This window comes from Bos grunniens, chromosome 2 (assembly GCF_055505025.1).
Source record: "Bos grunniens cultivar Pamir isolate PY7600 chromosome 2, Bosgru_T2T1.0, whole genome shotgun sequence".
Classification (NCBI taxonomy): Eukaryota; Metazoa; Chordata; class Mammalia; order Artiodactyla; family Bovidae; genus Bos; species Bos grunniens.
The window spans coordinates 33,718,490-33,742,223 of record NC_141166.1 but is presented as its reverse complement, the minus strand read 5'-3'; the positions used below and the strand labels follow the sequence as shown (position 1 = coordinate 33,742,223).

Sequence of the window (23,734 nt, the reverse complement as noted above, 5' to 3'; positions counted from 1 at the left end):
AAGAGTCAGTGGCCTCCAAATTCGAACAGTATAAAATCTTTGATATTAAATTAAATATACAATTATCCAGATAGCAAGTCTCACTTATATGGTTATTTTAATCTTATTTTAAACTCTGAGACTCATCTCCTATATCTAAAGTTAGGAATGAAAAAAAGTATATAAGAACTTTGTAGTTTATCCCTGATATTTTGATCAAATGTTTCCTTACCCAAATAATACTTTTAGAGAATAAATCACTAATATCTTTATTTAATCAAAGAAGGTTGATATCATAAAATACATACAATTATATATAATATAAATAGGCATAATTCCTCCCCACTGGTTTACAATTTAAACACTTAAGTCCCAGTAGTGCTGGAGAGGAGAAAGAGGGGCATTAGCTCTACTGCTGGCAAATTCTGATGTTTTCAATCCCTTCCTCTTACCCATGGTTGCATAGCAACCAGGAATCAGACACAGACTGAATTAGATATCTTGCATCCCTTAGGTTGAGGGTAGGAATGTGGTAGAGGGAATGCATAAGTTCAGACAGCTTTCTTTGATCCTCTTCTGCTTGTCCCTTTTAAATGATCATGAGAGGAGGACCTGACCTTGTACAGTGACTTAGGTTTATTTTCTTTTGAGTCTCCACATTGCTTTTGTTTTTCTCACTCTGTAACCTCTTCTGGTTACATTCTGAGTTAGTCAAAGCAGTACTAAGACCAGTGGAGATAAAATTATAAATGTAGCAGAAATAAACCATTTCATCTTCTGCTTTTAAAGACTTGCTTTTCACCAAGTTACCCCCAAAAAGTGTCCTCTGGTAGAAATCTACCTGTGATTGAAGGACAAGCTGCATTTACACGGAATACATTGCATTATAGTTATTGAGACCAACCACACGAACTGGGTATCCAAATAATCATTACGTTTAACTGTGCAATTTACTAGGAGAAAGATGGATAGATATACTCAGGATTTTAAGATCTTATATGGGACAATGCTTTTCACATTTCTGACATGACAGGTAAATAAAGGTTTTTTTGAATCTGGACTCACCGAGTTCATCTATCTGTTTCAAAAGTTCAACAGCATCAAGTCCCACGGAGAATTTTACAAAAACTTGCACAAAGGGATTCCTTAGAGTATTCTAACAAACAATAATAGGGAGTCAGTTTCAAAGAACATGTTTAATCACTGTCTCTTTAATAACACCACAATGAAATGAGGTATCACTACTGGGCATTCTCAGTCCACCATCTTGTAAAGGGTCCCATACAAATCTTCGAGAAAGAAAGAGAAGGTTTGTGACTGCTAATTCTGAGTTTTTGCTCCTCTATAGACACAAATTTGTCACCATGTAGAAGTAGCCAGATATAACCATAATTAACCACATAGGGAAGCCATGTTTAACTGAAAACGCTTTTCCCCCATAGCTACTGTATCAATTGTTTTTAACATACGTTATAGAATTTTAACCGTTCACAATTGGACTTTGTTCAGTTGAAACAAACAAAAGAGGCTTTAAAAACGGTGGTGTCTATGTGGAACGTGATATCACAACTGATTTATATTCTAGTCCTGCTACTTCCTAGCTGTGAGGCTTTCAGCAAGCACTCAGCCTTTTCCAGCTTCAGGTTATTTTTCTGTAAAGTAGAATCTAACCAGATTAGTCAAACGTAAATTATTATGGTATTGTTTTATTCTATAATAAGTGCAGCTAGGTGAACACAGAAAAAATAAACTGATCATAAAACTTAAAATTACTCCATACTGATGGCAAAACTGAAATTTTTTTTTAAAAGTGTTTAAAATATAAAGACTCTTATAGCTATCTCCCAAATTAGGAGACATAACTTTTACTGCTGATGTTATCTACTAGGTAATACTTATTGAGTTCTTACTATGTGCTGGGTACTGTCTAATAGAATATACCTTGATTTTCTCACTTAGTTTTCCCTAATACCTAGACATAAGTACTATTACTATCCCAAGTTAATAGATGACAAGGCTAGGACTCAAGAAGCTATATAAATTCCTTAAGAATGTACAATTATTAAGGGCCAAAGGGAAAGTCAGAGAGAGACTTCAACTTGATTAAAGAAATGTTTATTCATCTTATGTATGAATTCATGACTTCGTTTTTATGTGAGCTAGGCTTAAGTTGTTTTCTTTTTAGAGGATAGTTCAGTACCACTTATTATTCTGTCCTTCTTACCAATATCTCATTTTGTTATCATGGAAGTAAATGATTAAGAATAATATGTATTAATATAGCATATATAATATAATTTGCTAAACATATAGCTCCTAAGGAACCTAAGTGTAGTTGGCAGCATGAAGACAGATGGCTATCACACAACTATATACAATGATAACCCAAGTTCTTTAAAATCTAATTATTTACTAGGAATTTGCTCATTGTAGGAAATCTGAATCAGAGCATTACTAATAAACAAAGCACTATGTTAGTTCCAAGTCAAAGATGATCCATCAAATTATTTCCATTCTCTTACTGTTCCTGTTACAATCAGTCCTGTCTATGATATAGAATATTATTTTCAAATGCTTCCACACAATGTAATCTTCACAAGTCTGTGAAGCAGTTATCAACAGACCCATTTTAGAGTTTCATAAACTGTAAAAAGTATTTTAAGTCATTTGCCTATGATTTCACAATGGCAAAGCCAGGTCATGTACTAAAATCTTGAAATATCAAATTCTATACACATTTTCAGGAATAAATTTTCCTCAATAATTAAGAATAATAACTTATTTTGGTCTAGAACAGAATAAAGATACTCCCATTAGATGGTGATACTTTTATGAACATGGTCACAGAATTGAATGATGATCCATTTATGAACATGGTCACAGAATTTTCTTCTTACCAAATTACTGTACTTTGGAACTATTATGCATAGATCATGTCCCTTGTTAATTCACTTCTTTAGCCAGCAAAACTTTCCTTAATGAAATAGTATGTGTGGGATTTTTATCTGTTAACTGAAAAAAAGTTTCAGGAGAAAAGAGCAATTTCTCACTGAGGAAATACATGTGTCAATAAGGCATTGTTTATGTAGCCCTTATTATCTGAAACTCACTAAAAAAGGCCACTTGGAATGAACATTTGTGATTATCAGATGTAGGGAGTGGGTAGATGGGGAACTGGATGAAGGTGGTCAAAAGATACAAACTTTGAATTATAAGATACCAGGGATGCAATCTACAACATGATGACTATTAATTAATACTGCTGTACCACACATAGGAACGTTGCTAGAATAGATCCTAAGAGTTTTCATCACAAAGAAAAAATTCTTTTTTCCTTTATTTTTATTGTATGTACATGAGATGATAGGTGGTAACTAAATCTACTATGGTGATCATTTCGTAATGTGTGTGTGTGTGTTCAGTTGCTTCAGTTCAGTTCAGTCGTGCAGTCGTGTCTGACTCTTTGCGACCCCATGAACTGTAGCATGCCAGGCCTCCCTGTCTATCACCAACTGCCGGAGTCTACACAAACCCATGTCCATTGAGTCGGTGATGCCATCCAACCATCTCATCCTCTGTCGTCCCTTCCTCTTCCTGCCCTCAATCTTTCCCAGCATCAGGGTCTTTTCAAATGAGTCAGCTCTTCACATCAGGTGGCCAAAGTATTGGAGTTTCAGCTTCAACATCAGTCCTTCCAACGAACACCTAGGACTGATCTTGTTTAGGATGGACTGGTTTGATCTCCTTGCAGTCCAAGGGACTCTCAAGAGTCTTCTCCAATATCACAGTTCAAAAGCATCAATTCTTCAGTGCTCAGCTTTCTTTATAGTCCAACTCTCACATCCATACATGACCACTGGAAAAACCATAGCCTTGTCTAAATGGACCTTTGTTGGCAAAGTAATATCTCTGCTTTTTAATATGCTGTCTAGGTTGGTCATAACTTTTCTTCCAAGGAGTAAGTAAGTGTCTTTTAATTTCATGGCTGCAATCACCATCTGCAGTGATTTTAGAGCCCTAAAAAAGTGAAGTCTGACACTGTTTCCACTGTTTCCCTATCTATTTCTCATGAAGTGATGGATCCAGATGCCATGATCTTAGATTTCTGAATGTTGAGCTTTAAGCCAACTTTTTTACTCTCCTCTTTCACTTTCATCAAGAGGCTCTTTAGTTCTTCACTTTCTGCCATAAGGGTGGTGTCATCTGCATATCTGAGGTTATTGATATTTCTCCCAGAAATCTTGATTCCAGCTTGTGCTTCTTCCAGCCCAGCCTTTCTCATGATGTACTCTGCATATAAGTTAAATAAGCAGGGTGACAATATACAGCCTTGATGTACTCCTTTTCCTATTTGGAACCAGTCTGTTGTTCCATATCCCGTTCTAACTGTTGCTTCCTGACCTGCATATAGGTTTCTCAAGAGGCAGATCAGGTGGTCTGGTATTCCCATCTTTTTCAGAATTTTCCACAGTTTATTGTGATCCATACAGTCCAAGTCTTTGACATAGGCAATAAAGCAGAAATAGATGTTTTTCCGGAACTCTCTTGCTTTTTTCCATGATCCAGCGGATGTTGGCAATTTGATCTCTGGTTCCTCTGCCTTTTCTAAAACCAGCTCAAACATCTGGAAATTCACGGGTCACGTATTGCTGAAGCCTGGCTTCATTCCAATCCCAAAGAAAGGCAACACCAAAGAATGCTCAGTTGCTTCAGGTGTGTCCACCTCTTTGTGACCCCACTGACTCTAGCCCACCAGGCTCCTCTGTCTGTGAAATTTTCCAGGTAAGAACACTGGAGTGATTTGGCTTTTCCTACTCCAGGGGATCTTCCTGACCCAGAGATTGAACCTGTGTCTCGTTGTCTCCTGCATTGGCAGGTGGGCTCTTTACCATGAGCGCCACCTAGGAAGCCCAATCATTTCTATATATATCTCAAACCATCATGTTCTACACCTTAAACTGATACATTGATTATGTTAATTATTTCTCAGTAAAACTGTGGGGAGAAGGAGAAAACTGACATTTAATCAAGATAATATTGTGTTTAAGATCAGAGAAAGTAGGATATTTAAAAAATGGACATATTTAAAATCAGAACTACATTTAATAGAAAAGTGTGGGGAAGACATTTGATGAAAAGTTTATTTTAAATTATGGGCTTCCTTGGTAGCTCCTCTGGTGAAGAATCCGCCTGCAATGCGGGAGTTCAGTTCAGTTTAGTCTCTCAGTCATGTTCGACTCTTTGCGACCCCACAGACTGCAGCACACCAGGCCTCAGGCCTCCCTGTCCATCACCAACTCCTGGAGTTTACTCAGACTCATGCCCACTGAGTCGGTGATGACATCCAACCATCTCATCCTCTGTCATCCCCTTCTCCTCCTGCCCTCAATCTTTCCCAGCATCAGAGTCTTTTCAAATGAGTCAGCTCTTCACATAAGGTGGCCAAAGTATTGGAGTTTCAGCTTCAGCATCAGTCCTTCCAATGAACATTTAGGGCTGATTTTCTTTAGGATGGACTGGTTGGATCTCCTTGCAGTCCAAGGGACTCTCAAGAGTCTTCTCCAACACCACAGTTCAAAAGTATCAATTCTTTGGTGCTCAGCAATGTGGACGGAGAAGGCGATGGTACCCCACTCCAGTAACTCTTGCCTAGAAAACCCCATGGACGGAGGAGCCTGATAAGCTGCAGTCCATGGGGTCACGAAGAGTGGGACATGACTGAGTGACTTCACGTTCACTTTTCACTTTCATGCATTGGAGAAGGAAATGGCAACCCACTCCAATGTTCTTGCCTGAAGAATCCCAGGGACGGGGGAGCCTGGTTGGCTGCTGTCTATGCGGTCGCACAGAGTCGGACACAACTGAAGCAACTTAGCAGCAGCAGCAGCAACGCAGAAGACTTGGGTTCAATCCTTAGGTTGAGAAGATCCCCTAAAAAAGGGAACAGCTACCTACTCCAGTATTCTGGCCTAGAGAATTCCATGGACCATCCTAGGGGCTGCAAAGAGTCAGACACAACTGAATGACCTTCACTTCACTTCACTTATATTAATTGTGCTAAATATCTATTTAGAAATTAGTGTTATATTTCTAATAAAATTTAGGTTGCAATTGTAATTATGAGTAAAATGCAAGTGAAGTGGCTCAGTCATGTCTGACTCTTTGCAACCCCATGGACTATACCTACCACACTTCTCTGTCCATGGGATTTTCCAGGCAAGACTACTGGAGTGGGTTGCCATTTCCTTCTCCAGCGGATCTTCCCAACCCAGGGATTGAACCCAGGTCTCCCACATTGTAGGCAGACGCTTTACCGTCTGAGCCACCAGGGAAGTCCCTAATTATGACTATTAGTCAAGATGGGTAAAACATCTTTTGGGTATAACTTTTTTTACCAAAATTGTATGACACAAATTCTTTGTTCTATGTTTAACTTTTTGAGCCATGATTATAAAGAAGGGCATTTTTGTTGTTGCTGTTGCAAAAATCTTCTAGGGCTTAATCAATTCTCCAAGGGCCTCTATCAATTCTTTGACTATCCAATCCATACTATTTTGAAGTTTCTAAGTTGTCACCATTCCTGAAAATGTTCTCTTCTCCCATTGATAATGGGTCTACCTCTGCTGCCTGATGTTTGGGCATACTAAGTCGCTTCAGTCATGTCTGACTCTCTGCAACCTTATGGACTGTAGCCTGCCAGGCTCCTCTGTACATGGGATTCTCCAGGCAAGAACACTGGAGTGGGTTGTCATGCCCTCCTCCAGGGCATCTTCCCGATTTAGTGATTGAACCCACATCTCTTATGGCTCCTGCATTGGCAAGCGGGTTCTTTATCACTAGCCTGATATTTAGCTGCCAATAGCTCTCTTGGTGATTGGAACATTTCCCAACACTACTTGCATCCTCTTCAGAGATTTCTGTATCTTTTATGAGAATTGAGATGATACTTTTCAACTTGTGTGTGTTGTATTTGAGGTGCTTTGTCAAATATTTCAACCAAAGAACTCCCTAAATTTAACATTCTTCTTCAGAATATCAGTACTTTAGGAATTCTGGTTTAGTTAAAATAGCAAAACATAGCTTAGAGAAATAAAATAAGCATATTTTAAGTAGATTTTATGGCATTTTAGTTTTGGAAAATAGATTTGTATCACTAAGTGTGTGTCAGAATTAACTTGTAAAATGATTTATCTCTGAATTACATACAGAGAAACTGTGGTATAAGGTGAGGAAGGTTACAAACATGAATGACATATCTGTTATCCTGTCTCACACCTGCTGTCTGGAGGAGAGGCAATTTTAATCTGTTGAATGTGGATTCTACATTACTAACTGCCCATTCTCCTAATGAAGGTGATTCAAATCTCAACGAATTATAATCCATACGAAAGGGAATGACAGAACTGTCTCTCACCTGGAGCATTGGAATCGTCTGGTTTAACAGTTGGAAGGAATTCATGAAAAGCGGTGACTTATCCATCCACTCTTGAGATTTTTCTCTTAATTCTGCCAACTGCCTGAGGGTTACATTAGACTAAAAGACAAAGAAACAGAAATAAATCTGGCCCATTGGTATTTTTCCTGTATTTCTAAAAGGTATCTCAAGGTTGTTTTGTTATATAACTCTAAGAAACAGTTCTAAAAAGTAGAGTTAGTAAAACATTGTCAGAAATTTCCCACATGGTCAAAATTTTTTAAGTGGCAGCTTTTATAGGGTCAAGGTTACAAATAAAAATTCTGGAAATTTTAAGGTTTACTTTATGTCCACTGAAAATGTATAGCTGAAAGGAAAGCACATCTTCTGGAATTCTCACAAGTTACCCACTTTTAGCAATGGTACATTTAACTTTACTACTAGAGAAACATTCTAGTTCAAGGATATAAGAAGACGGATGCTTTCTTGTAATGCTGGTGGAAAGGGATGTGTATAGCTTTTTCTGGAAAGCAATCTGATGACAGTCATTAAAATAGAATACAATATTCTTCAGTCCCTCAATCTTGAACATTCACCTCAGTGAAATAAAAATATCCCTGTGTCAAGTCATATACACAAAGTATTTGTTGCCACATTATTTACATGAACAACAACAACAACAGTAAACACTAGAAATAAAAAGAATGTCCAACAACTGAGAATTGACTGAGTATGAAAAAATGTTCAGTCTTCAAAAAGAATGAATAAACTATATCTACTGAATTGGAAGAATTTCCACAAGGTATTGCTGTGTGACTAAAGTAATATGTAGAAAAGCATTATAATGAAGCCTTATTTTAATAATGCAAACAATGACCATTCTGCATATGAATGCACCCAGAATAATAATATATAAGGGATTAGAGGAATGTACATAAATTATCAAAAGCCACATCTTTGAAAGTTAACATTCATTAGTTTACATGAAAGGAAGAGCAGAATCAAGCAAGGAGAAAAAGATGAGAGGCAAGCAAAACAGAAAAAACTACCTTTAGAAAATAAGCATGTAATGACTTCATTTGTGCAAAATTATGGAGAAGTGTGCAGCCAATAAAGCAAATAAGATATTAAAACACAAATAGTAAAAGCAAAGATCATTCCAGAAATCAGTGATGACTTCATGTCTATTTTTATATAGACCAATATTTACATAAACTATAGTTTAATGACCAAGTAATGATAAAGTATCATTTTTTTACCTTCACTCTTATCATTTTGAAAGCATCAAGTTTATAATTCAAATCACTAATGTCAAATTTAAGAATGAGAGAAAAAGGCTATTATGGTTATACTATGTAGTTGATAAGTATAGTTACTGTTAATAATGCTGTCTTTCTCAACATCTATCTTGTATATAATTATAGGATGTTAAATTGCATAACCAAATATGAAGCCTATATGAATTGCTATAATTCAGCAATTGCTTTTGTTCAAACTAGCTATATATGCCCACTATTATTTTTTCTAGTGCCATTATTTTTACACACTTTGAAAGTTAGATGCCAGCTGTAGAAAAATTTCCTGCTTTGGGTGATAAATTGAAAAGTCTGAGGTCATGCTACAACTAACCTCATTCTCAAGTGTCAACATGGTTCATTTCTCTTCAAGGAGCTACTATCCAATCTACATCGTTACACATATACAGGGCAGAAGTTGAGAATTGTTAAGAGTTTCAGAAAGCCAAAGGTAAACAGTACGTAGGCTAGAAAAATATCTGAGCCAACTAGAGTAAATTTGGAAGCTGACTACTTTAAAAATCATCTTAAGACAGAAACTTCGAGTATTAATGGTCAAACCTTTTCCATTATCGCCTTTGTGACGGGGGTGTATGGTGCATACAAAATCCTTCCCAACAACATGGGTTTCAAGAAAGCCCAAATCACCAGTCCAGCAGGCATATTAATGATGTCCTTATAAAGGGAAAAGCAAAACGGTGCTGGAAAGAGAAAGCACAATAAAATCATTTAATATATATTTAAAATTTATTTATGGTAAATTGACAAAAATTATTGTTACAACACCCCAAAATACATGTCTTGTATGTCCTTTGCTATCAACAAACGCAAGGCATCTGGTATCAAAGTAAGAAAGCGTAGTAACACATCCTTTTTGGGTGTAAGTTTAATCTAACAAGAAAGTGCATAATAAGTGATGGCATTTTGCCAAGAGGAAAGTTTAGAAAGGTTGAAAACCACATTTCAGAATGTCTTCCGACAGATCTTCTTCACTTAATTTTACAAAATATACAAAATTCTGCTATTGCAACAGATACATAAGAGCTGTCCAATAAATGTTTGCTGGATGAATACAAAGATGTATAAATGTGTCAATCCAATTGCTCTACTAAACACCCCATATTGCTTGGAAGAACTCAGCTGATCATATTTCACATCTCAAAGCTTATAGATCAAATAAACAGCTTTGATGTGCCACTGAACATTTGTAGTTCTCCTACAGTCATGAAACTCTTTTATGTGTGAGACAAATTTCTAATTCTAAAAAGTTAAGAAAAAATACTGAGCAGATTTAAGGCATGTTATGGTATCATTCACTGGCAAGGTGTAGTGGTTAAGAAGCTAGACTTGGCGGCAGATTGCCTGGGTTTCAATCCTAGCTTTGTTTTTTCATGTTGGGCACTGTGGCCAGGTTACTCAATTACTTTGTGCCTCATTTCTCTTGCTAAGTTGCAGCTATAGTAACACCTACCTCATAGGGTTGTTGTGAAGAGTGAATGAGTTGATATGCTGAACATGCTTGATGTGTGGCAAGTGCTATATGAATGTTTTCTTTGGGAAAATTAATGCTTCATTTAAAATAAAATGCTAAGATTACAATGCACCATTTAAAAAAACAATTAAAAATGGGGAGAAGACCTATCATTTTTCCAAAAAGGAAATGCAGATGGCCAATAGGCACATGAAATGATGTTCAACATTGCTAATTAGGAGGGAAATGCAAATCAAAACTACAATGAGATATCACCTCACACCTGTAATGATGGCCATCATCAAAAAGAACACAAATAACAAATGATGGCAAGGATGTGGAGAAAAGGGAACCCTGGCACACTATTGGTGGGAATGTAAATTGTTACAGCCACTGTGGAAAACATTATGGAGTTTTTCTCAAGAAACTAAAAATAAAACTACTCTATGACTCAACACTTCTACTTCTGGGTATATACCCAAAATAATCAAAACACTACTTTAAAAAGATACATGCACCCCAATGTTCATAAAGACATTTTTTACATTTATCAAGATATGGATTCAACCTAAGTGTCCATCAACAGATGAATGGGTAAAGATGTAGTATATATATACACAATGGAATTTTAGTCATAAAAAAGAATGAAATTTTGCCATTTGCAATAACGTGGGTGGACTTGGAGGACATTATGCTAAGTGAAATGTCAGACAAAGACAAATACTGTACGTCATTTATATGTGAAAACCAAAAACCACAACAAAATAGTGAATATAACAACAAAAAAAAAAAAAACAGACTCACAGCTATAGAAAACAAAGTAGCGGTTACCAGTGGAGAAAGAGAAGGAAGAAGAGACAAGGTGGTGTAGGGTACAAAGAGGCACAGGCGACTATGTATAAAATAAGATACAAGGATTTATTGTACAACAGAAGGTATACAGCCAATAAAAAAAAGACTAAGATTTAGTAGACAATGTTAGGAGGTGATATTATCATGCTTATTTCGAAGTATACTCACTGGCATGTAAGGGAATTCCATACTTTGCAGCAATTTGCTCTTTACTTAATTTATGAGTTAGAAAGTCCTTAGTGTGATTGCCTTTCTGCCTCTGAGAAGAGGGCAGCAAGGCAACTAAATATTCAGTGGTAATTCCTTGGGAGCACAGTGCTTGGGAAATGGTACCAAATGATCCTTGGGGAGTGTTTATCCGGTTGTTTCTATACATTGCCTGTGAGATAAAAATACATGATTTATTAACATTATACGAGCTATAAATGCTATTTAAAACAATATGAAAAACCTGATAATGTCTGGAGAATTCTTTCAATTCCACAATTTCTTTAAAATAGTATTCCAAATGCAAATACAGAATGCTAAACTTCTGCAATTCAAGAGGCAAAAACTTTTGCCATAGTAAAAGAGTTTTTCTGTAAGTGACTTTGGACAATGTACTCTATCTGTAGTTGAATGTATTATAACTAATCTCAAAAGTTAAGCCCCACTCCCGTATTCTTGCCTGGAGAATCCCAGGGACAGAGGAGCCTGGTGGACTACCGTCTATGGGGTCGCACAGAGTCGAATACAACTGAAGCGACTTAGCAGCAGCAGCAGCAAAAGTTAAGATGACAAAAGGAATTTTTCAGCACAAACATTACTGGGCGGCTTTTCTACCTGTGTTAGTGGAAAACTTCTGGGCAGATGCATTTGTTTCAGGGACCTCATTTTGTCTAGCAGCGGTCGCGTGCCAGAAGCCATCTGACTGAGGATCTCTTTTAGCCTTATGAAGAGTTCTATCATCTTTTCTATTGGCTTTTGATTTTCCCTAGGGAAAAATACCTAACAGGAACAAAAAGGAAAAGAAATTATTTTTTGTGGAGAAACTGGAACCCTCCCACACTGTTGGTGAAAATATCAAAAGGTACAGTCACTTTGTAAAATATTTTGGAAGCTTACTAAATAAACATAAATTTACCATACAATCAACAATTTGATTCCTAGATATTTACCCAACAGAAATTTAAAAAATATGCCCACACAAAGATTTGTATGGGAATGGCTATGGCAGCATTATTTAGAATAGCCAACAAGTGGAAACAATTCAAATGAATGGATAAACACAACATATATCTGTAAACTGGAAAACTATTTGACAAAAGAAAGAAATTACACACTGACATGTTACAACATATATGAAACTCAAAACATTATACTAAGTGAAAAAAGCTAGATACAAAACCCACAAATTGTACAATTCAATTTAAATAAAATGTCTAAAAATGACAAATCTATGGAGACATAAAATAGATGAGGTGGTGCCTATGCTAGAGGTCAGAATAAGATAACTGTAAATGGACAGAAAGCTTCTTTTTGTGTTGAAAATTGTGTTTGGGATTGTTATAAAATTATATTGTGGTAACAGTTGCACAATTCTATAATTGGCTTAAAAAAACCCATTAAACTATACCTTTAAAGTGAGTGAATTTTATAATATTTAAATTATACCTCAATAAATTTGCCAAAATAAGTGATTTTAAAAGTCAGAAAGGCAAATGTCAATTCCATAATTCTTCATGTACACTATTATTCAAAAATCACAATTGCTCCTTAAAATCAGAAAAGCTCTGTCAAAAAGCCCACATGGTTTATCAGGCTTAATCATAATCCCAGAATGCATTTCTGTTGCAGGAAAAAAACACTGAAATTATTTTTTTAATGTACATTTTATTCTCTCATTCACTCATTTATTCAATAAACATTAATTGAGTGCCTGTTATGTTCCCAGCACTGGGTGAGGTGATGAGTATCAGTTCAGTTCAGTTCAGTTGTTCAGTCGTGTCCGACTCTTTGTGACCCCATGAATCGCAGCACGCCAGGCCTCCCTGTCCATCACCAACTCCCAGAGTTCACTCAGACTCATGTCCATCGAGTCAGTGATGCCATCCAGTCATCTCATCCTCTGTTGTCCCCTTCTCCTCCTTCCCCCAATCCCTCCCAGCATCAGAGTCTTTTCCAATGAGTCAACTCTTTGCATGAAGTGGCCAAAGTACTGGAGTTTCAGCTTTAGCATCATTCCTTCCAAAGAACACCCAAGACCCATCTCCTTTAGAATGGACTGGTTGGATCTCCTTGCAGTCCAAGGGACTGGTGATGGGTATAGTAGTGCCCAAACTGGCATCATCCTTTCACTCAGGGAGTTTTGTATTAATAGGAAGAACAGATATGAGATAAATCAATGAATAAAAGGCTGGGTAATATGAGGAGGTAGGGAGTTTAGCTGAGAAATCAAAAGGAGTCTTTCCAAGATGACACCACAAAGGAGAGAATGAACAAACCATAGGAGGAATAAGGAGACATAGGTAGTAGAGGGGTAAAGATCTGTGAAGTTCCTTAAGAGGGAAAGCTGCTGACATGTCCAAGCGGGTCAAAGACCACTACTGTGAGCACAAGATTCAGTTGAAGAAATGTTACAAAGACAGAGCTGTCTCTATAACACAGCTATTAACTGCAATCAGATTCATTTTTTTTCTTCCAGTTCTGCCAAAATTCTAGGCAGTCCTACATTGATTTGAAATAAATTGATTAATGATGAGAAATTTTTCATTATTTTTATTTGCAGTTCCTGAAAGAACTGGGAGAAGGCAATGGCACCCCACTCCAGTACTGTTGCCCGGAAAAACCAGGGTGCAGGAGCCTGGTAGGCTGCAGTCCATGGGGTCACACAGAGTCGGACACGACTGAAGTGACTTAGCAGCAGCAGCAGCAGCAGAAAGAACTAGGAATGGTCTTCTGCTTGTAAAATGCACATATTTAATTACTAAACAAGAAATAGTTTGATGTGTGCACTGCAGAAACATTGTAAGATAAACATTAAAATTTTAGATGAAAAACTTAATAATTGCAGTTTTTCTGCATTTTAAGTCATATTCATGCTCAGTCATATCAAACTCTTTGTGGTCCCCTAGGCTGTAGCAAACCAGGCTCCTCTGGCCATGGAATTTTCCAGGCAAGAATACTGGAGTGTGTTGTCATTTCCTACTCCAGGGTATCTTCCTGACCCAGGGTTTGAGACTGCATTTTTTGCTTCTCCTGCATTGGCAGGTGGATTCTTTACCACTGCATCACCTGGGAAGCCATACATCATAGTTTACGTAAAATAACTATCGTTTAGTTAATGAGTATTTGCTAAGTTCTTCTATGGGCCAGGCACTGTTTTTGGTATTTGAATATTAAATAGAATACGTAGTATGCTGGAGGTGCCCTAGAAAACGAACAGAGCGAGGAAAGGAGGTTTGACAGTGCTGTAGATGAGGTTGGTTGCATTTTAAATAGGACTCTCATGGTACCTTATTGAGGTCAATGTTGAATAAAGACACATAGTTCTGGAAATCACAGGAAGGACACCTCCTAGACTGGTTCCACGCAGCAGCCCTGGACCCAGGGAGTAGCCACATAGGAAATGGGATTTGAGAAACAAGGAGAGGATGTGCAGACTCTGGGGCCCCTGCAGGAATCGAGGGTTACTGGGATAAAATGAGGAGCCACGGGGAGGTGCTGAACAGAGGAATGACATAATCTGATTCAAGTTTTAAAAGAATTGCTCTTGCTGCTTAGGGAGTAGTACGGTGGGGTTGGAGTGGTGGAAACAGGCGTGGAGGCAAAGAGATCAGTTAGGAGGTCACTGCCAATGTAAACTAGGATAATGATGACCTGGAATAGGATTATTTACAACTAGTCCTAAAAAGTCATCTCCTTTGCTACAATGTTTCAATAACACAAGCCTGCTGTGTTGCTTCTGATTTTCTTTTACTTTAAAAAGAAAAACATTTTTTTCAGTGTTTTTAATAACATGTAAACAACTTTAACCTAGTAGAGATTTGAGTGAATATAGGTATTTAATTTTCTTAACGTTTACATTTTTATTTCAGCTTTTTATTCACTAAGTACTTATAAAGCATCTATTTATTGCAAGATAGAGTTACTGATGACTTTACAGCTCTAATAATGACAATTTGTTTTGTTCTACTGGATAAATAATGGTAGCTTCTATCTAAATCTAATGAAGGTAAGACAAAAAAAATTTTTATAATACAAAAAAAAAAATCCCTCAATTCTTTCACTTGAAAAAAAAAAACTTTGTTCTAATCTTTATTTTTATCCTATCAAATTAATGCTTATTCACTTAAAAAAGTTATTGTAACATTTGTATTTCATTCTCTAGTGTATATTAAATTTAATTCCTGGTCTTGAATATACAAATTGAAAGTTAGTAAGGCCATAAGATTAATTTCCTCATCTATTAAACATGCAAATTTGCAATATATGATCTCTAAGGTTCCACTTAGCTCTAAAATTAGGTTCAACTTAGCTCTAAAAGCTTTAATTCCAAAAGCTGCATAAATGGATTGCATTCCTTATAGTATCAGAGAGCATACAGGTATAATCAAATATTTTTATACTAAACAATAAATTTAAAAACATTTCATCCACAGTAACTTGCCTTGTATGTGAAGTTGTAAATGTCTAAGTAGTGCAGAAATGTAAGTCCAATGAGGTAAGATAGACGGGATCTCTCTGGAAGAGGCATGATGCAGAATTTCTTCAGTGCATCTTCCAATTTGGGATTGGTCATATTTCCATCACAAGAATGCAACCAGAACACACTAGAAATAATCTGCAAATTGGAAGAAGAAAAATACTTTAGCTGTGAATCCTTTCAAGCCACCTGTCCATTTGGAGTTTTCTTATACTTTTAAACTTCATTTAAAAATAAGACAAAGTAGCCTTAAAAATCAAATAATTTTTTGTTTAAAACACTAATTGCTATCAATAGTCCTATAAGGAGTCCATGTGTGTTCAGTCACTCAGTCATGTCCAACTGTATGTGACCCCATGGACGGTAGCCCGCAGGCTCCTCTCTCAATGGAGTTTTCCAGGCAAGGATACTGGAGTGGATTGCTATTTCTTACTCCAGGGGATCTTCCCAACCCTGGGATCAAACCCAAGTCTCTTATGTCTCCTGCACTGGCAGGGGGATTCTTTACCACTGTGCTATCTGGGAAGCCCATAATGAGTACATGAAAGTGAAAGTGAAGCTTGCTCCAACTCTTTGTGACCCCATGAACTATACAGTCCATGGAATTTTCCAGCCAGAATACTGGAGTGGGTAGCCATTCCCTTCTCCAGAGGATCTTCCCAACTCAGGGATCGAACCCAGGTCTCCCACATTGCAGGCGGATTCTTTACCAGCTGAGCCACAAGGGAAACCCAAGAATACTGGAGTGGGTAGCCTATCCCTTCTCCAGAGGATCATCCTGACTCAGGAATCAAACCGGGGTCTTTTGCATTGCAGGCAGATTCTTGACCGACTGACATATGAGGGAAGTCCTTAAAGAGTACATAGTTCACTGGAAAGCTTAAGAACTACCATGGGAAAAGAGACAGAAGAAATCCATAGTGATTCCAAGATTTCTTGCTTAAAGATGGTAAGTAGTGATATCAAGAAAGAAAACTGGTTTGCATTAAGTTTGGGAAAATTACTAGTTTAAGACTCTTGCTGCCTTAAAATTTTATTCTTGCTTTATTTAAATTGCATTTCATTTATATAATCATTTGAAGTTACAATCTTACCCAATAAACTCTGGGATCCAGAGGTGAATGGTGAAGGAAAAAAATCCAGAATCACACAATAGTATGAATCCTGGACAGTAAAGGTTGTTTGGAAAATGATGTGTGACTACGGGAAGTTAAGATGTCATTTCTATTTCTACCGAGGTGAAATAAGTAAAAATGCGTATGAAATTCAAGAATATAGAAAATTTTCTCCTTTCCTTCTTAAAGTAATATGACTGTATGCTCTCTTGTCTATCTGCTTTTACTTACTAAACTGAACCTGTTCTTCAGAAGCCAAAAATGTGATTGTTGAAATTAGATCTTTTAGGATCTTATGAGTGAAAGGTGAAATCAAGGGGTAAAGGTAAAGAAATATTAATTGTTAGAACTAGAGGAAGAAAAGTGAAGGTAAAGCAGTTTTAATTTTTGTCTGGGGGAACCAATTAAAATGACACAACTAAACATAAATATTTCAAAGTCAGCCTTAAAGGATTTTAAAAAACTTTATCCCATATTGGAGAATAACTGGGTTGTGTTTAGAAATGATACACTCTGTCACACGTAAGTCTGAAATGGATGAGGTCTTAAGCTCTGCAGTTCTTTTGGAAAATTTCTATGACACTTCCAGACAATGAACTTGGGAAAGGGATAAAAGATAAAACATTTCAAATGGAAAACCCTATTATCAGCCTATGAGGAAATGCCATTACTCATTTTCACAGCAAAATACGTTTGGTATACCTACAAACTTATCCAGAGTTTTCTCAACCATATCTATTTATATACTCAGTCTTATCTCAAAGATAAAAAAAAAAGAGTATTCGTTTTTACTTTAGTTTCAATGAATTGTAAACGGTCTTCCTTTTTTCCCCTGATTACATTACTGAAACTTGCTTTGACTGAAACTTGCTTTGATATCATCATAATAAAATGTGAAAATTGACCTCAGCTAATGTGATTGTGATAGTGAACTGAAAGAATTACTGATGGCACCACTTATTTAAAAGAAGTATCTGGGGGTAAAGATGAAGAGAAGACAAAGAGGGCAAAGGAAGGGGAAGGAAAAGTAGAGGGGAAGGAACAGACAGTGGTAATGTTCTTGCTTCAGGACTTTTCCTTCTATTTTCACCTAAGAATTAGGCTTCTAATTTTATCATTTGCATGGAAAATTCACCAGATTTGCATGCAGCTTCTCTGGGTTTTACTGATTAAGTGCTCAATAAATACTAAATGCTATTTAAACTTTTAAAAACCTGGAGGTAAGGTGAAAAGATAGCCTTCAGAATGGGAGAAAATAATAGCAAATGAAGCAACTGACAAACAACTAATCTCAAAAATATACAAGCAACTCCTACAGCTCAACTCCAGAAAAATAAATGACCCAATCAAAAAATGGGCCAAAGAACTAAATAGATATTTCTCCAAAGAAGACATACAGAGGGCTAACAAACACATGAAAAGATGCTCAACATCACTCATTATCAGAGAAATGCAAATCAAAACCACTATGAGGTACCATTTCACACCAGTCAGAATGGCTGCGATCCAAAAGTCTATAAGCAATAAATGCTGGAGAGGGTGTGGAGAAAAGGGAACCCTCTTACACTGTTGGTGGGAATGCAAACTAGTACAGCCTCTATGGAGAACAGTGTGGAAATTCCTTAAAAAACTGGAAATAGAACTGCCTTATGATCCAGCAATCCCACTGCTGGGCATACACACTGAGGAAACCAGAAGGGAAAGAGACACGTGTACCCCAATGTTCATCGCAGCACTGTTTATAATAGCCAGGACATGGAAGCAACCTAGATGTCCATCAGCAGATGAATGGATAAGAAAGCAGTGGTACATATACACAATGGAGTATTACTCAGCCATTAAAAAGAAAACATTTGAATCAGTTCTAATGAGGTGGATGAAACTGGAGCCTATTATACAGAGCGAAGTAAGCCAGAAGGAAAAACACCAATACAGTATACTAACGCATATATATGGAATTTAGAAAGATGGTAACAATAACCCTGTGTACGAGACAGCAAAAGAGACACTGATGTATAGAACAGTTTTATGGACTGTATGGGAGAGGGAGTGGGTGGGAAGATTTGGGAGAATGGCATTAAAACATGTAAAATATCATGTATGAAATGAGATGCCAGTCCAGGTTCGATGCACAATACTGGATGCTTGGGGCTAGTGCACTGGGACGACCCAGAGGGATGGTATGGGGAGGGAGGAGGGAGGAGGGTTCAAGATGGGTTCAACATGTATACCTGTGATGGATTCATTTTGATATTTGGCAAAACTAATACAATTATGTAAAGTTTAAAAATAAAATAAAATTAAAAAAAAAAAAAACCTTAAAAAAAAAAAAAACCTAAGTACAAACATATCCCATCCCACCTCAGCTCTGTTGTCAGAGATGGGAATGGCCAGCAAATTGTTGATACTCTGATTGGACATTCCTGTTGCTCTCCTCAGTTCTTCTTTCAGCTCATCAACATTTTTAAACATTTCTACTAACTGGCCTGCAAGAAAATAAAACAACACTTACATGTGGATTGCAATGTAATTCTTTTTAGTCATTCTAATATAAAGAAACCTTCTAGACTAAAGCATATACTCAACATATATGCCTTGTGTCAGGAACAGATGTCTCTCAGTTTTGGCAAACTTTGCGTCTTTAGAATCCATTTCTATCTGATTTAGACTTATTCCTGTTATGATACCATTAACCCAAGGTAACAGATTGTTCTGGATTATAAATTTTCCTTAAATGTGTACAACGCAAGGTTGATTCAAAGAAAATATGGTTTCCTTGCAGACTTTGATCACACAATTTGCTAAATATATATCTCTCTATTTGATTTAAAACATCACACAAATTCAAGATGCTTTTTCACCTCAGATCACATAATATTGTCAGCTTGGGACAAAGTTTGCTAAATCTGAAACATAATGCCATAGTGCATTTTTTTTTCTTAACTTTGCCCAGCACCTTGTTTTAGAAAGGGTTTTCATAATCATTATTTCCATTTTCAAATAGAATGTGTTTAACTTCTAACTCTTTTAGAATAGTTATTATAATTATTTCACATCTGGGTCATTTGATGAATAACAAATGATATTTTGACTTTATTTTAAGAGATTGTGATCTCCATTTTGTAAATGCCTTTTCAGTTTCTTTATGAAGTATCCCTCATGCAAATATACTTCCTTTATTTTTGGACTTAGTGCCCTTCCAATTTTGTGGTTGCCTGTTGTCCAAAATTCTGAATGTCTTTCTTTTCAGTATTGAGGTATTATGCAAAGAAGAAATGTATTGCATGATGCATCATGCTCAGAATACTAATAGGAGGTTCTGAATCAATATTTCTGTAGACAGCAGTGCATCTTTATTTTTAAAATCAGATTATTCTCACGGAAGTAAATAAATTTCATCCTTGCTCTTGCAACCTACTATTTAATGCACTTTAACATATGAGAGAAATAAAAGGTGAAAGGTCTAACTGGTTAAATTTTTGAAGACATTTTGCTATGAAATAAAATTTCACTATTTCATTCTCTGCTGGCTTGCTCCGTGTTTATTTTAGACAAGTGACCATATTTGAAAGCTTCAGGTGTCTCATGAATAAGGGCATTAGGAACTTTAAAATATAGCCTTTCCTATAAATTTATATTTAAAAAAAATAAAATAGCCTTTCCTAAACTGTAGCAAGAGAATCACACACATTCTAATAAGACAGCATTTAAAATATGGATGGGGAAACACCTGGTTTTTCAAAGGTGTCTGCACTGTTATTGACATGCAGCATGGCTTCTATGGTTGGCGTTAACCGTGTGATATTTTCCAAGTAATTCATTTGCAATGCCTGTTCTAGAAACCTGCAACAAAGCAGAAGAGGAAGAGAAATTGAACTAGGAATATCAGTAATTATCTGAGAAGAGATTTTGCCAAGGAAGAAGACAATAAAAAAAACTCACCGATCCATATCTAAATTAATTTTGCTTGGCTCCCCAGAAAGCAAATCCCTCAGTTTCTCAGACAGAACACTGTCATGATACAGTAAGCTGGTGGCTATTTCGGTGCCAAGCTCTGCCGCTTCCAGGAGCTGCACATGCAATGCACTCTCTTCACATAGCTTCCCAAAGTCCACACTGGACAGCTGGCACATTTCCTCTATTGAACTGAAAGTTTCAGGCTCACAAAGAAGCTTGGTCAAGTTTCGAAGCTGAGACAGCTTTCCAGAGGGGGAAAGAGTGGGAAATATTAGTGACATTATTCTAAATATTTAGTATTTGATAATAAGCAACCAAAATTGACTTACTTCCTAAAAACATTTTGCTTATGTGTTTAGTTAGTTGGCATGTGGCAACAGCTTTACCACAAAGCACTGTTTTCTGTCACTTGAGTTTATTGTTCTCAAGAAGTTTTAGAATACTTTTGAACCTATTAGACTTCTTTCTCAACAGTATTCATAACATAGATTCACAGGTTTAAAAAAATGTAGTTTAATCTCACTTAAACCACAAATACTTAAACTAATTTTATATTTCAGCATATTTTTAAAATTATGTGTAAGGGCAGACAGCAGAGCAGATTTGATTTGAAACTTCAAAAAGGTTTTCTTCACATTCACAGGATGGCTACTATCAAAACAAACAAATGAACAAACAAATAAATAAAGGCAGAAAATAACAAATGTTAGCAGGACATGGAGAAATTAGAACCCTTGTGCACTCTTGATGGGAATGTAAAATGATGTAGCCACTATAAAAAATAGTACAGTGGGTCTTCAAAAAATTCAGAATAGAATTACCATAATACTTAGCATTTCTGCTTCTAGGAATATACTCAGAAGTATTTATTAAAAGCTGGGTTTTAAACAGATATTTGTAGACTCATGTTCATAGCAGTTGTATTCATGATAGCCAAGAGTGGAAGCACTCCATGTGCATTGACAGATGAATGGATAAACACATGTAACTTGTATATGTGTGATGTGTATGTGGTATACACATATAATGGAATACTATCCAGCCTTAAAAATTAAAGAAATTCTCCCACATATTACAATGTAGATAAGTCTTGGGACATTATGCTAAGTGAAATAAGCCAGTCATAAAAAGACATACGGAATGATTCCATTATACGAAGTACTGAGCACAGTCAAATTAATAGCAACAGAAGGTAGAATTGCAGGTGCCAGGGACTAGAGGGTGAGGGGAATGAGAACTAGGTGCCTAATGCACACAGGATTTTTCTTTGCAAGCTTTAGAGTTCTACCATGTGTGTATAGTTAACACAACTGAACTACAGAGTTAAAAATGGTTAAGGCGGTAAATTTTATGTCATATGTATTTTACCACAAGTTTAAAAAAATTAACTGACCAAAAAAAAAAGACTTTTTAAAACTGTAGCATGAGAATCACACATATTTTAAAATATGGATGTGTATATACCTGGTTTTTCAAGTGTCTACACTGCTACTGACGAACATTAAAACTTTTGTTCTATAGAATGCTTAAAGGGTCTAAAATCCTTTACTCAGAAAAAAAGGAGAAAAATGAAAATCAACTAATTTCCTACCCAGTAAAGTATATTCCTCCTTGCAGTTCACTATGCTCTGTGTGTTCTAAGGATATATCCCCAAGTTATATATCCTAGGGTAAAACATTATGCCTCTGGGAAAGCTAGTTCTGTTGTGCTCAGAAGCAACCCTAGAGCTATTCATTTTAAGACGTGAAATAATTTGGAGCAACATCTAAAGAAGCAAATATATGTGCCATTCATTACAGCTCAGTTTCCAATCAGCAGCTGCATTTTGACAGAAATGATACAAGAAAATGTTCAGGAATATTTCTTTGCATATGTCAAATGGGAAAGGTACAATGATGCGTCTTGGATGAGAGATTTATAGTAACTACATGTAGGCACTAGCAATTAAACACAGTAAATATCATTGGTCTATTTAATATCTAATTGACTTCTGGGTTTGAACTATCTAAAATGGTTTCATATGTATTAAAATTCTAGTCTTATGAGAAACTTTCCATTCTGCAACAAACTCAATCATTTTACCAGATGTAATGATATATTTATCACTTGTTCCTTCCTTTGATTTTCCAAATATTAGATATGATTATATTTCTAATGAACTTCTCTGCCAGTGACTTTTATTTTGGTGATTTCTTAAATAAAAAGATAAATACTGGGAGCTCAATTTATTTTCTTAATTGAGCTTTTACGGGTGTAGTAAGTTTGAATGACTTTACTCAGTAGAGGCTGAAATATATTTTTTAATTGCAAGTTTGACATACATGTATAAGAAACCAATAAAAGTCCATATAGAATAATCTTGGCTTGATAAGGCAAAATATATAGAAAGAGAAATTGGAAATCTAGCCCTGCTATTGAAGTAGAATTTGTCCTCTGAAATAAGAATTTAATTCAGGATTAATAATGCACCCTGGTGGAGAAGGCAATGGCAACCTACTCCAGTACTCTTGCCTGGAAAATCCCATGGATGGAGGTGCCTGGTAGGCTGCAGTCCATGGGGTCTCTAGGAGTCGGAAATGACTGAGTGACTTCATTTTGACTTTTCACTTTCATGCATTGGAGAAGGAAATGGCAACCCACTCCAGTGTTCTTGCCTGGAGAATCCCAAGGATGGGGAGCCTGTTGGGCTGCCGTCTATGGGGTCGCACAGAATCCGACACGACTGAAGCGACTTAGCAGCACTGTGAGGCACAGCCATCAAGGAGCAACATGATGGTCACTTAGTATTTGTCATTAAGAGCTGAACAATAAAAAGGCTGAGGACTGAAGAATTGATGCCTTCTAACTGTGGTGCTGGAGAAGACTCTTGATAGTCCTTGGACATTAAGGAGATCAAACCAGTCAATCCTAAAGGAAATCAACCCTGAAGATTCACTGGAAGGACTGATGCTGAAGCTGAAGCTCCA

At 36.5% G+C, this 23,734-nt stretch overlaps 1 protein-coding gene across 1 annotated transcript in view; it reads right to left on the bottom strand.

Annotated features, from left to right (window-relative positions):
- Positions 1-23,734, bottom strand: part of ABCA12 (ATP binding cassette subfamily A member 12) — a 201,550-nt gene that overhangs the window by 69,563 nt on the left and 108,253 nt on the right. The window contains exons 12-20 of the mRNA XM_086366424.1: positions 20,753-21,009; positions 20,541-20,653; positions 19,172-19,296; positions 15,660-15,833; positions 11,834-11,998; positions 11,180-11,390; positions 9,250-9,389; positions 7,394-7,513; positions 1,045-1,135 (exon numbers count right to left, since the gene is read on the bottom strand). Of these exons, the coding sequence (XP_086222550.1) occupies positions 1,045-1,135; positions 7,394-7,513; positions 9,250-9,389; positions 11,180-11,390; positions 11,834-11,998; positions 15,660-15,833; positions 19,172-19,296; positions 20,541-20,653; positions 20,753-21,009 (1,396 nt within the window). The remainder of the gene's footprint in view (positions 1-1,044; positions 1,136-7,393; positions 7,514-9,249; positions 9,390-11,179; positions 11,391-11,833; positions 11,999-15,659; positions 15,834-19,171; positions 19,297-20,540; positions 20,654-20,752; positions 21,010-23,734) is intronic.